At 37.5% G+C, this 14,917-nt stretch overlaps 1 protein-coding gene across 1 annotated transcript in view; it reads right to left on the reverse strand.

The window, feature by feature from the left end:
• Window positions 1-14,917, reverse strand: part of ANKS6 (ankyrin repeat and sterile alpha motif domain containing 6) — a 74,417-nt gene that overhangs the window by 13,075 nt on the left and 46,425 nt on the right. The window contains exons 8-12 of the mRNA XM_043979736.1: window positions 14,335-14,384; window positions 11,362-11,565; window positions 8,154-8,307; window positions 5,412-5,581; window positions 1,175-1,358 (exon numbers count right to left, since the gene is read on the reverse strand). Of these exons, the coding sequence (XP_043835671.1) occupies window positions 1,175-1,358; window positions 5,412-5,581; window positions 8,154-8,307; window positions 11,362-11,565; window positions 14,335-14,384 (762 nt within the window). The remainder of the gene's footprint in view (window positions 1-1,174; window positions 1,359-5,411; window positions 5,582-8,153; window positions 8,308-11,361; window positions 11,566-14,334; window positions 14,385-14,917) is intronic.

Genomic DNA, 14,917 nt, shown 5'->3' on the forward strand with positions numbered 1-14,917 from the left:
TAATATCAATTTAGGATTTTGTAAGATTACAAAGGAAACCAATTACATTGAAATACAGTTATTGACATATTAAAAACAAGCTGAAGGATCTCAGGTTGAAAACCCCTGCTCTAAAGGCAGACAGGAAGGAAATAAACTTTGTCCTGAGCATTATGTTTTTCTGATATTGTTAAAAATTACTGCCTTCAAGTGGCAAATATAACAAAAAAGGAAAATGTTGGATGTTGGAAGAGATGTGGTAAAACTGGGACGTTAATCCATTGTTGGTGGAGTTGTGAACTAATGCAACCATTTTGGAGAGCAATTTGGAATTATGCCCAAAGGACTTTAGAAATATGTATACCCTTTGATCCAGCAATACCACTGCTAGGTTTATATCGCAAAGACACCCCCCAAAAGAGAAAAAGACCTATTTGTACAAAAATATTTATAGCAGCTTTTTTGTAGCGGCTAAGAAATAGAAATCAAAGGAATGCCCATCAATTGGGGAATGGTTAAAAAGCTGTGTACATGATGATGACGGAGTATTATTGTGCTATAAGAAATAACAAGCAGGATGATTTCAGAAAGGCCTGGAAAGACTTATATGAACTGATGTATAGTGAAGTGAGCAGAACCAGGAGAATGTACAGAAAGACAGCAGTATTATTTGATGAAAAACTGTGAATGACTTAACTATTCTCAGCAATACAATGATCCAAGATAGTCCCAAAGGACTAATGATGAAGCATATTATCCACCTCTAAAGAAAGAACTGATATTGATCAAACACGGACTGAAGCATGCTATTTTTCACTCTTTTATTTTTTTCTTTTGAGTTTTCTTATACAAAATGACTAATATGGTAATGTTTTGCATAATTGCACAGTATAACATATATCTGATTGCTTACTGCCTCAGGGAGGGAGGAAAAAGGGATAGAATTTGGAACCCCAAACTTTGAATAAATATGTTCATTAAAATTTTTTTTAAAATTACTGCCATTGTGGTGAATCACAAAAGGCAAAGTGAACATTGCTTGTAGATATGATGGATCTCCCACTGATTCTGGTCCCTGAACTCATGGAATATACTTTTTTAAAAAATCCCTAATTTCTTTAAAATGATTATACTTAGATACCTCATACATGTATTCCCCCTCCCGTTCACTCTGATGTATTCAGCAATCACTTACCATCATCAGTAATTGTGCCACTGCTAGAGCCACCACTCCCCTTAGACTGCCTATGAGAAGAGGAGGAGGAAACAGAGGATTCTGCATTGTGCCCTTTGGGGGATGGAGATGGGGTAAGTGTTGGTGAGGTGCTTTTGGAGGTAGTTGAGGTCCCAGATAGAGGTCTTTTGCTTGTCTCCAATTTCTGATGCAAAAATAAAAGTAAAAATACAATCCAACAGACAAAAACAAAGGGAAAATATTATTGAAGAATTAGAAGTTATTGAAATCTATAGGCATGAAGGGGGACATATCCATCAAGTATTGAACCTGCCAAGGCATTTTCTAACCAAGGCTATGAAAAGTACAATGAAATCAAATGCAAAATTATGAGTTGTAATTGCTTAATAAAACTACAGGTTAAAAAAAAAAAGATCCTTTGGGACAAGGAGGCAAGGTGGTGTAGTGGAAAGAGCCCTGGACTGTAAGTAAGAAACCTTGGGTTCTATTCTGGCTTTGCCTCTATTTAGCTATATGGCCTTGGGTAAGTCACTTGATATTGATATAGTTTAATTTTCTTCATTTGTGTAAAATTAAGGGATGGACAAATTATGATCTAACATCTCTTTTAATTAAAAACTCTTCTAAACTTACCTTCTACATATCACCTGTGTATCTTATATGTTTCTATTTATATAGAGTTTTCCTTCCCCCTTGTTAGAACATAAGCTCCTTGAGGACAGGAACCATTTTTGTATTTTTTTCCTCTGAATTCCCCCACGTAGCACACAGTAAGCACTTAATCACTTGTTAATTGATTGATGTTCTGGTTCAACATCATTTCCTCTTTTCTAATAGTTAGCCCATCTTAGTTTTTGGCCATTTCAAATGTAAGAATTTTACACGTCTTACTATTAAAGTTGATGGTTTAGAGAATACAAAAGTTTTCCAAATTTTAAACTAGTGACTTTAAGAACCTAATTTTTCCTTATTTACTCTTCCCTTGCTGCTGAAATACCATATCTTTTGCTCCTTAAAACTCACAGTCCTTGTGTTTCTTTTATGCATTTATCTTGCTCCATTTTTATTATAACTTTTTAAATGTGGGGTATTTCCCCCCTATTAGACTGTAAGCTTTGTGAGGGGCAGACTTTCCTATTTATCATTATTCCCAGCACCAAAGACTGTGATAAGTGTGCTTACAGTGGGCACTCCCAAGCTTTTGAACTGAAATCGAATTGAATTTTAAATGAAATTATTCATGACTTTATACTATAAGGACACACCATTTATCTAAAACCTACTCTGTAATGGTTTAAAAAACTGTATTATTTTGTGTATTCGCCATCACTGTCATATCACTTGCCCTTCGGATGGCTGGCAAGAGCCAACTGATAAATTTTCAATGTGAGCATTTATTTACAACTCAGAAATGATTAAATGTTACAAATCAGGGCTTGATTTCTTCTTTTGTTAACTGTTTAGACTTAAGAAAGTGATGGAGAAAATGTTAATGATTCAGGGAGCCAGTTGTTCATTTACCAGCACACCCCTGCTCAACTGCTACCACTAAGGTTGTTTAGGACTGTGGGAGTAAGTCACAAAATTAAACTGATGGAATTTATGATATGTTACTTCAACTTCGTACTAACAGCTGCTTGGCTATCTCTCTAGGGTACTATTTCCCTTCCTTATCCCCCATAGTGACAGTTCCAAATTTTTCTTTTCTATTCCAGATCCCAAACCTTCCCTGACTTAGTTTCCTACTGAATTGAAAGCATTGAGGCCATCTGACAAGAATTCCCTCAACTACACTTCTTCACTCTTTAAAAACTCAGCTGGGGCAGCTAGGTGACGCAGTGGATAGAGCACAGGCCCTGGAGTCAGGAGAACCTGAGTTCAAATCTGGCCTCAGACACTTAACACTTACTAGTAACCCTGGGCAAGTCACTTAACCCCAATTGCCTCACTAAAAACAAGCAAAAACAAAAACTTCTCAGCATCACCTTCTTCCTTCTTTTCTCTGAGGAAGAGGTATCCTTATTCCTCAGCAATGTACATGGGTCTCATCTCTCCGACCTCCCTCAGGGACCTTGTTCTGGCAATCAAGTGACTCCTCTTATCTTCATTTTTCACCTCTTCACAGTCTTTTTTCTCCCCTGCTTAAGTTCTACCCTGACGCCTATGATCGCAAAGATTTGACTTTAGGTTCTCAAAAGTCATGCTGGTGGAACATAAATGTGATCTGAAGACCTACCCAGCTAAGTTTAGAGACATTCATCTCTAAGTCTACTATAGGTCCGTGAACATTTTGGCCACAGTAATTCTCAAAAACCATCTTCTTTAAAAGGAGATATGGAATGGGGCAGCTAGGTGGCACAGTGGATAGAACACCGGCCCTGGAGTCAGGAGTACCTGAGTTCAAATCCGGCCTCAGACACTTAACACTTACTAGCTGTGTGACCCTGGGCAAGTCACTTAACCCCAATTGCCTCACTAAAAAAAAAAAAAGAGAGAGAGAGAGATGGGTTAGTTACTCTCTAATCTCCTTTCCAAATCTAATATTCTATGAATTTATGAACCGGGAGAGAGAGAAAGCAAAGTACTTAACGAGGCCAAGTTTTAAAGAAAAACAACTAAGTTGAGTTTCAAAATCTCTTTGATAAGGCCAGTATTTCTGCACAAAATTGTCTGCTTCAAGACATCTTAATACTTAGGAAATATTTAATTTGTATATTAAAACCAAACCTATTCAATATTAGTCAACAAATGACACTAAACGTGGGGAAATAATCATAATCATAATAATAGATATTTAGATAGTACTTTACAGCACTCCATATCCTATCTCATATGCTATGAGCCTTACAAAGCATAAATTACAGATAGTATTAGCCCCATCTTACAGATAAGAAAGCTGATGCTTAGAGGGATTAAGGGACTTGCCCAGTCACACAGTTCCTAAGAATCAGAGATACAATTGGAACCCAGGTCTTTGGGACTCCACTATACCAAACTTCTAAAACTGTTCTCTTAGAATTGGATCTCCATGAGAAGGAGTCGTACCCTGTGAGGTATCTTCCCCTTATACCTATAGAAACATACAAAGAAAATCCATTTGTATAGATATTTATAATTTGAAGAGCACTTTCAAAGCCTGCTCAGTGTTCTACAGTAAATGGCAGAGCTGGGTCGAGAACTAAGGTCTCCTGCCTCTTATTCCAGGGGTCTTTCCACTACGTTTCCTCCTCATCAGACAAAGAGCAACCATCTCTATGTCAAGTATTTCCATTTAAAATCCCAGGTAAGATATTTCATCTTCCTTAAATGTTTTTAAAAATGAGAATCTTCAACCAGAAATGTTAGGGCTTTAAAGGAAGTTTAGCCCCCCACCCTCATCCCCTTTGTGTTAAGTCCAACAAGGTTCCAGTATTGTTTTTGTTGTTGTTGTTTTTTGTTTTTGTTTTTGGTGAGGCAATGGGGGTTAAGTGACTTGCCCAGGGTCACACAGCTAGTAAGTGTTAAGTGTCTGAGGCCGGATTTGAACTCAGGTACTCCTGACTCCAGGGCCGGTGCTCTATCCACTGCGCCACCTAGCTGCCCCTCCAGTATTGTTTTTGATCAGGGATATTAGTTATTATATATTAAGGAAATAGTTCATTTTAATAGTTTTCTCAAATCTGTATTTGGGTAAATTTAGGTTTCCTTTAAGCAGGGTCAAAAGATTATCCTACATAAATAACCTCTATATAATATCTAATAATATGTTAATATGCAACAGCCTCCATTGTGACCCTGGAGTTTATACTATTATAGTTCCCAGCAGAAATAACAGGATGAAAAGGGAGAGAAAGAGCTTTTCAGGGGCTGGAGTAAATTGGAGCAAGTTACTATAACTGAAAGAAGACTTGTCAGCTTCCTAATCAATCAAGAGGGTCCTATAGCAGTGACAGCATCTACATAAAAAGCAGAGGGGTAAACAGCACGTGTTTATTGATGTTCCATTCCAACTTGAGCATGCATGTGCTGGGCCTGATTCTACATGAACCAGGGGGAGTTAATGGCCCTTCCATTGAGTAAAATGTGCTTTTATAAAATTATTGTACCCAAGGTATTCACTAACTTAAATCATTCACTCAGAATTCAGAGGAATGCCTTGTGTGCCTTAAGTATTCCATTCCCCCTGGTTCAACATAAACTCAGGTCCTGGGTTAGTACCGGTGATGTTAACAAGGGGAAGGCATACGGTAACAAACACCTTTCCACTATGAATGTTGCCCGAAATTGGAGAACCCTGGACATCAGGCAGGGTGGACCCAGGAACTGTACAGACTGGACTATACTGCTGGCTGGATTTCTGTTCAGATAATCCTGCGGCTTTTTTCCTCTGTGCTGCAATTTGGGACAAAACACTATCTATGCTGCCACCTGAGGAATTATAAAGAAATATATCAACTGGGTACATCCTCGGCAATAGTGTGTCATTTAATTTCCCCATCCTAAATCTGATTTTACATGATTATTATGGTACAAAGGAAGTGATTAAAAACAGTACAATAAAGGGGGCCTGCCATATCAAAATGTGTTCTCCCCAGGTATGAATTGGTACGATCTTCTGGAAAGCAATTTGGAATTATACAGTAAAGTAACCAAAATGTCCATATTCTCTGACGCAGAGATTCCATTATAAGGAGGTCAGTGACAAGAAGAAAGGCTTTATATACACCAAAATATTGATAGCAGCACTTCTTGTGATTGCTAAGAATTAGAGACACAGTTCAATTGCCCTTTCATTGGGACGTGGTTAAATCAACTGTGGCAGGTCATGGAAAATTACTGTGCTGTGCTGTAAGAAACAATGAACAGGATGAATACAGAGAAGCATGGGAAGACTTATACAAACTGATGCAAAAGGAAGTAGGCAGAGCCAGAAAAACAATATACACAAGATTATAACAATGTAGACTGAAAAAAACAATCGCAACAAAACCATTAAAACTGAATTTTGCAAAATTTATAAAGAAATAGCTTGACCTCAAAGAAGAGATATAAGAAAATGCTTCCATTTTTCAGGTGGATGGGGTATAATATTGCACATGATGTCAAGTCTTCTTTGATACATTGATTTGTTTTACAGAGGGGTGTTTTTTCCTTCTTCATCCCTTTCCTAAAGAAGATCTTTTATTATAAGGGATGGGTGTCTAAAAAGAGGGGAAATGGGATACAAAGTGAAAACTAAACAATGTAAAACTAAAAGATACAAATAAAAATCCAAGAAAAAGAGATAAGAAAGGTGCTCCTTTTCTAAAATGACACTCCTTACCCCCCCCCCCCCCCGTAACAAATAAAAACAGGATTGTCAGCTCTAGAACAGCAGAGTTCAGTATGGACCACAGGCAGAAAGAGTATTTGCAAAAAATAGCACCAACATACTACTTATATTGTCAGACAATGGAATTCAAATATGAAGGAATTAATATCTAATAAATGAGAATCATTTCAAAGGATTTCACTTTATATATTATTTTTGGTACCAATTCTGTCCTAAAACTTTTAGAGAATCCCATGACAGGTATCAAGTTACTGCTGAGGGAGCAAATATGAGTCTTGACAAAAGCAAACCACCAACCAAACTGGGTAACAGGTAGCAGAAAGACCCAGATTATATAATTTTCTACAATCTTGAAGCTCTCAAAACTGTCTCCTTTTTTTGAGACATCAATAAAGACTAGAAAAAAGAGGCCCTGTGCCTCCTTTAAAAGTGTTTTGTTTTAAAGGGGAATTTTTATGAGTAATTCTGCCAAGTAAAGCCCAAATGCTTTACCTTCAATATTTTAAAAAACAGAAACAGTATGGTATACACTAGATAGAGGGGCAGTATTGGAGTGATGAAACTCTGGGCTTAAGTCCTACCTTTAATACATCCTGGCTGGGCAATCCCAGATCTACCACATACAATATGATTCTATTATTTCAAAGTCTTTAGGAAATACAGAGGAAACAATCAAGGCAAATTTTATGATGTGATTGGCATGTGCAGTCCATAGTACTTCTCATGTTCATAACTAAAAGGGCTCATCCAATTAGTAAGAAGTGTTTTGCTCTTTGGGAGAGAAAATGACAAACAGAGAAGGGACAATGAGGATGGTAAAGGGAGTCCAAACAACAAACCATGTCATATGAAAAAAACTTTTTTTTAATTTTTTTTTTAAGTGAGGCAATTGGGGTTAAGTGACTTGCCTAGGGTCACACAGCTAGGAAGTGTTAAGTGTCTGAGGCCGGATTTGAACTCAGATACTCCTGACTCGAGGGCCAGTGCTCTATCCACTGCGCCACCTAGCTGCCCCTGTCATATGAAAATTAACTGAAGAACCCTCGGATATTTAGCTTGGAGAAGAAAACAGTGGTAGTGATGATAGGAGAAGAGGGGCAAGACATGGATGTTATTTACAAATCTCTGAAGGACTGTCACATAGATGAGGGATAAAACTGTGTTTGACGTCAGAGGGGAGATCCAGGAACAATGCAGTGAAGTTATGGGATGATAAATATTGCCTTAATATCAAAGAGAACTTATTACATTTAAATGGAATAAATTTACTTAAGCAATAGTAAGTTCCCTAGTGCTGGAAAGGTTCAGGTGAGAGCTGGATAACCTCTTGTACGGGATATTGTAGAATGTGGGTCCCTGTATCATGTAAGAGAATAGACGATCCTTGACATCTTAAGATTCTATGTTTCTCACTGCACATATTTTCAGACCCCATTGATGTATCCATCAGTTTTACTGAACTATTCTTTTTTCTCCTTATTTTTAAAATTCTGTGTGAAAAGAAGAGGGCTCCTCAGATAGGGAAAAGAGAAGGGATATATTTGAAAGTGAATGTGATATAAAAACAAACATGATAAAAAAGAAATCTAATGTGTTTATATAAAATTTGAGTTACTATCTTGTTGTTTGTTGTTTCTTATATTAATTTGGGGGAAAAAAAATACATACCTGATCTGTTATGTAGTTCTCCACCATGTCTGTTAATGCCACCTATGCCACTGGACCCACCAGAAGAGTGGGGTGATTGGTTGAAATTTCCTGAATTTGTAGGAGAAGTAGGGCTTCTTGTAACAGTTGGAAATTTTACAGGCCTGACAGATGTCTGAAAGAGTAATATGTGTAATTTAGTATATTCTCCACCACCCCACCCATCCTGCTTATACAAAAAGAGATATTAAACTTTCAGATAAGGAAGGAAACAACATTTATTAAGCAACCACTCTGTGCCAGGCAATATACTAAGTACTTTACAAATATTATCTCATTTGATTGCCACAACAACCTTGGGAGGAAGGTGCCACTATTATCTCCATTTTATAGTTGAGAAAACTAAGACAAGCTAAGTGACTTGCTCAGGGTCCCACAGGTAGTAAATGTCTGAGGCTGGAGTTCAATGTAGGCCTCCTCACTCTGGGCCCAGCATTCTGTACACTATGGCGCCACCTAGTGGCCTCTCTAATAGGAAAAAGGAAATCTGTAATTGATGCCAAGGAGAATAAATTCTTATGAAGAACAGATTTTTTCATTAATAAAAGTCATTATGCAAAAATATGAAAATGAATAACACTTAAATTTTAAGTACCACTGATCAGAGAAATGCAAATTAAAACAATTCTGTGATACCATCTCACACCTATCAGAGTGGCAAATATAACAAAAAAGGAAAATATTGGATGTTGGAGGGGTTGTGGGAAAATGGGGACACTAATCTACTGTTGGTAGAGTTGTGAACAGATCCAAGCATTCTGGAGAGAAATTTGGAACTATGCCCAAAGAGCTATCAAACTGTGCTTACCCTTTGATCCAGCAATACCACTGGCTAGGCTTATATCCCAAAGACATCCCCAAAATGAAAAAAGATCTATTTGTACAAAAATATTTATAGCAGCTTTTTTGTGGTGGCTGAGAAGTGGAAATCAAAGGAATGCCAATCAATTGGGGAATGGCTAAATAAACTGTGGTATATGATTGTGATGGAATATTATTGTGCTATAAGAAATGACAAGCAGAATAACATAATGGGTTAGCCTTGCCTGGGAGTTTCCCATTCCATTAAAATAACAAGTTTCAGTGTGTACTGAGATGGGACTGCCCAAATATCAGCTACTTAATTCAATTTAATCCAACAAACATTTAGCAAGCGTCTACTCTCTTCAAGGCAACAAGCATAAGAAATGCTTGTTGAATCACACTGCACTGAAGTGAGCTGAAGGCCCAGTGGTAGGGATACAAAGATAAATAAAATAATATCCAACCTAAAGTAATTTATATCCTACTAATGGAAGATCATATATCAATGTACAATAAAGACAAAAACATTCAAGTACTGTGGGCTGTTCATTCATAAAAGGAAGGTGTCTTAATCCCTTCATGTTGCATTCTGCTAATTTTATACTTAAAAATTCTATTGATCTGGGAATCGGGGAAAAAACCCAGTCAAAATTTTCAAAATGCCTCTCATACAGAATGTGATAGAGCATTTTCTAATCACTTACTATGTGCCAGGCACTGTGTTAAAAGCAAGACATATAAATACAAGCAAACAAGATAGTCCTTGATCTCAAGGAACTTACATTTAAATGGGAAGACAACACATAAAGAGGTATGGTAAAATGGAAGGTAAGGATAGCACACCATTAAAAGTTTCATGAAGGCCTGGGCCCAAGTTTTGTCCCTATGACAGCTGCGGACTGAGGGTGGGATGCAAAGTTCTGGTGGGAGGGAGATGAGGAGGACAGGCTAAGAGGTAGTAATCCATCAACTACACAATTCCATTATGATAATACCTTTGGTCTTTGAGCTGGTAGAAAAAAAATTTTTGGATCTAAAGGCCAATCACCTAGATTTCAATCCCAGTTAAGTTACTTATTACCTTTGTGCTTTTGAACAAGTTTTTTTTTTAACCTGTATGGGCCTCATTTCCCCAAGTGATTTGCCCATTATACAAGACTTAGTAGCTACAACTATAAAGAAGTAGAGAACATGGAATACAATATTACAAAAGCGAAAGATATAGGCTGACAACAAATGATTTTCCCAGCAAAATTGAATATAATCCTACAGGGGAAAAGGAGACCTTTAGCAAAACAGAAGACTTCCTCAAGTATTCCTAATGAAAAGACTGAAGCTTAGGAGAAACTTAATAATACAAACATGGAAATAAAGAGAAACAGAAAAAGGCAAATTCAAGCTAGCCATCAAATAAGACTTTATAAGAATGAAGTATGTGCATTCTAATGGGGAGGAAGGTGGGGGGAGTGATACAAGCATCCACTAAGAAATGTGATATCAGCAGGGACCATAGGAGTCAAATAAGATGGAAGATCTAGGAGTGATTTTCCTTATGTTTTGATGATCTTAAAAGGAGAAAGAAAATGTAAGGAGTAGAAGACAGGAAGAACATACTAAGGAAGAAAACTAAAAGAATAGAGGAGAGACTTAATATTTCACATAATCTGGTGAACACTGAAATGTATACAAATGAGGAAGGGATAGAGGGAAGCAGGTATTACTTAAAAATCTCTTAGAACTGATACAGAGTGAAATAAGCAGAACCAGAACAATTTATACTATAAAAAGTTGCTAAAGGATGTGTTTACTAATCAGCTCTCCAGGAAAAACATTTTCACCCTCACTTTAATTGTAGACAATCAACAAAACAACAAATCAAGCTGTGATTTGAAGCATTTACTGATTTCCAAGGTGGAAGTGCTCACACTGAAAATTTAACAATTGGCTCCCACTAGTCAGTTTGAGCTAGCTCCAAATTTGGAAAGACTTAAGAACTCTGATCAATGCAATAATCAACCATGATTCCAGAGTAATAACGATTTAGACTGCTGCCCATCTCCAGACAGAAAGATTATAGACTAGGTATGGGCATTTGTTTTCTCTGACTATGCATATTTATTGCAAGGGTTTTTGTTGCATGGGTCTTTGTTTTTAAAATGGTGGTATGGGGAGTGTTGGAAAGAGAGAGGGCAGATGCTTGTAAATTTTAAAAATCAAATCAAGTACTGTGCCCTATGGTCACATAGCTACTAAATGGTAGACCTGTGACTCAATCCCAGGTCTTTGACTCAAATTCTAGAGCTTTTTTCTGCGGTACCACGCTGCGATCACATGTAAGATTTCACTGTAGAACTCCATTACTTACAATGTCAGGGTTTCCACTGCCAATGGGATGGTATTTGACAGATCTCTGTGGCAATGTAGTCTTCATTTGTTCTGTCTGACCATCTCTATTTATCCGAGTCCGATCTGAGTTCCACAGCTCAAAATTTGAAGGTGGTAGGAAAGGAGGAATCACTGCTTTCAGCTTGTCATTTGGGAGTCTAGTAAAGGGGGCACCATTTCTTAACTGAAACAAAAAACAAACCTGATTTTAGAAAAGCTACTAATAGTTTCTTAGGTTCTAGAGTGGAAAGACATGGATGTGAAGAGGCTAATGGTAAGGGAAAGTAGGGTTGAGAACATCAAAGTATCATCAAAGTATTTTGTATAGCAATCTCCTTTTGCCTTTATTACAATTTACCTTTTGAAAGTATTCTGTATGCAATTGATATGATTTACTTAGAGAATTCAAGAGAGTCAGTGGAAAAAATTGAACAATTAAACTTCAGTAAATTAGTAAGATATAAAGTGAACCCACAAACCCTCAAAATGTGTAGACAAGTGTATATCCCTTATTAGATTACAAAAGCTGCATAACGTAGTGGATATAGCTCTAGACTTGAAGTTAAGAAGACCTGTGTTATTATGGAAATGTTTTTGCATGACTGCACATATATAATCCATATCAGATTGCCTACCTTCTTAAAGGGGGTTTGGGGTGGTAGAAGAACAGAGGGAGGGAAAGGGTTTGGAACTCAAAATATGTTTTTTAAAAGAATGTTTAAAATTTTTGTTTATATATAATTGAGAAAATAAAATAAAATTTAAATTAAATATAAAGAAGACCTGAATTAGGATCCCATTTCATTTACCAGCTGTGTGTCCCTAGGCAAGTCACCTGCACTCTTTGTTCCACAGTTTTCTCATCTTTAAAGTAGGAAATTGGACTCTTATGGCTCCTACCAGCTCTAAAGCTTTGATTCTGAGACTATGGTTTAAGCACCTTGAGGGCAGTGATCATGTTGTTTTGTACCCCCAGCACTAGTACAGTATCTTGCCAAGTGGTTGGCACTTAATTTTTAAAAACTGAATTATCATTGAACTGAATACATAGATTATGCCAGAACTAAGCCCAGTGGTAAAGTGAAACTCTATGCAGTGTCCTGTTGACGGAGCATTTCAAAGCACCACTCATGTCCAGTGCTTGCCCTGTCTCTCCATCCCATGCATCTGTGCATGTTATCCCCCTCCCCATCCCATACCTGATACAGATTCCCTCCCCAATTTCTGCTCACTGACATACTTCCCTTCCTTCAAAGCCCAGGGAAGGTGATACCTAAGTCATACAGCCTTTCTGCCTACCATGATCCTTCTAATCAGAAGTAATACCCTCCTCTCTCAGTCTCTCAGGCCACTTTGTTTAACTTATCCCCTAGATTTATCAAAGGAAATCAAGAGTTATTGTAGAAGCTGAGTTGTCGTTAATGACAACCTGCTTGAATAGTAGAATGGGTCAGCACAAAGATGCAAACACTTCACTGCCTAATTACCTTTTAAAGAGTTTACTGCCAAAGTATAGCTGAAATGATTTTTGCATTTAAATTTGCTTACATGCTATATTTGTGCACATATCTCATCAAACCATAAGACTGCATTCCCTTTAAGGGACTATGACTTTTCATCTTGTATTCCCAGTGCCTAGCACACATCTTCTATAGTATATCGGCATAGAGATTGGACCTTTGATTTCATTTGTATAGGGAACTCTTGGGTGAGGAAACTCCCTCCACTAAAGCAGGTTGGTGCCTTCTCTGCAGCTCATAATCTTAGGTCTGCCTACTTTACTGAGAGTTTATGTGACTTGTCCAGGGACTAACAACTGATTTGTATCAAAAATAGAACTTAAATCCTGGTCTTTTTGATTGTGAAATCAGTTCTAACCACTTCTCCTCACTGTCTCTCGCCTTTTATATATAGTAGGTGCTTAATAAATGATGACTTTATTGAATTGAAAATTAAAATAGTATCCTAACCTTCACTAAAACCAAATCTAGAAATATGGATAATCTACAAAACTGAGCAGCTTAAAAATATAAAATAATCCCCTGGTTGGGGGTAGAGGAAGAATCAATACATCAATTAGATTCAAAATAATAATCTAATTTGTAACTTTTTAAGCACAACAAAAAGCAAACTCTTTCTCTCATTCATACATTTTCATTACATTCATCTAATCCCTATTTTAAATTGAGGAAATTGTGGCCAATAAATTGTGGCCAACAAGTGATAATTAAAAGAATGGAAAGATAGAGGAGAGAGGGAGGGAAGGCAACAAATATTTATTAATTGCTTACTATGTGCCAAGCACAGTGCTAGGAAACAGAAATATAAGCAAAGAGAATGATGACCTTTATTCTTAAGGAGTTTACATTCTAATGGAATGTAGCACACAAAAGGGAGATGAAAAGTGGGTTGGGGAATAAGAGGATAAAGGTATCCTCTGAGGGTACTATGTTCTAGTCCAAAGAATCAAAAGCACAACTGGAAAGGAAATGAAGGTTGGCCATCCTGGATCCCCTTCAAAATGGAGACCACAAGAGGAACTCACCAGTGGGAAAAGGGAGCTGGCATGGCAGAGGGATGTCCAAGGGTCAGAAGGCCACTTAGGCAGATGGATGTTTCTGAGTAAGGAAGCTCCCAGTGCTGAGGAAGGTTCAGAGTAAGAGGGATAAAGGGAAAAAAATATTTACAGTAAGGGGATAGAGAAAAGAGAAAAAGAGAGATGGGAAATAAATGGCTTCCCAGTCCATGTTGTGGGAATAACAGAAGCTCTGAAGCTAAAGGTGAAAAGACTGGGAGAAACGACAGGCCAGAAAGATTTGGTCACACTGATCCACCTGGTACTGGGGTCTGGCGCTGACCAACACCAGTAACCTTTAAGCATCAGTCCTTTCCAGCACTGCTCCAATAATGGAGAAAATTAACGTGAACTACATCATAATTTTAAAATACTGACCATCGTTGTCAATAAAGTATCTTCTTTTTCTATTCTTGTATTAGTAGGACCTGAGAAACAAAAGAGATTCCTTCAGAAACTAGATAATCCATATTCTTGGCACACTAATATGAATGAAAGTACAAACCTCAGCTTTTTAATTCTGAAAATATTTGCTCTTAGATTTTTACATAATATCTTAATAGAAAAAAGCACTTAAAAACTTTAATGCATGCTTTTAGATTTCCATAAGAGAACTAGGAAATACAATATATGTGATGACAGGGTCACCAAAGAGCACGGAGCCTCAGGGTTAGAAAAGGGGCCTAGTCCAACCCCAAGCATGAGGCAAGAGTCTTCTTCATAGCACCTCTGAAAGGTGATCATCCAACCTTTGTTTGAATAATGAGGATCATAAGATTTGGAGCCAGAAGGGATCCCAGAGATAATCTAATAAGAAAACCCTCCCCATTCTCCAACCCCAACCTTGCTGATGAAGAAACAGATGCCCAGAGAGATTAAGCTACCTGACCGTGGTAACAGAGTTAATGGGGGCTGAGCCTGAGCCAGAGCCTAGTTCCTCTTACTACATATCAGTTAGACT

The sequence above is a fragment of the Dromiciops gliroides genome, chromosome 1 (assembly GCF_019393635.1).
Source record: "Dromiciops gliroides isolate mDroGli1 chromosome 1, mDroGli1.pri, whole genome shotgun sequence".
Classification (NCBI taxonomy): Eukaryota; Metazoa; Chordata; class Mammalia; order Microbiotheria; family Microbiotheriidae; genus Dromiciops; species Dromiciops gliroides.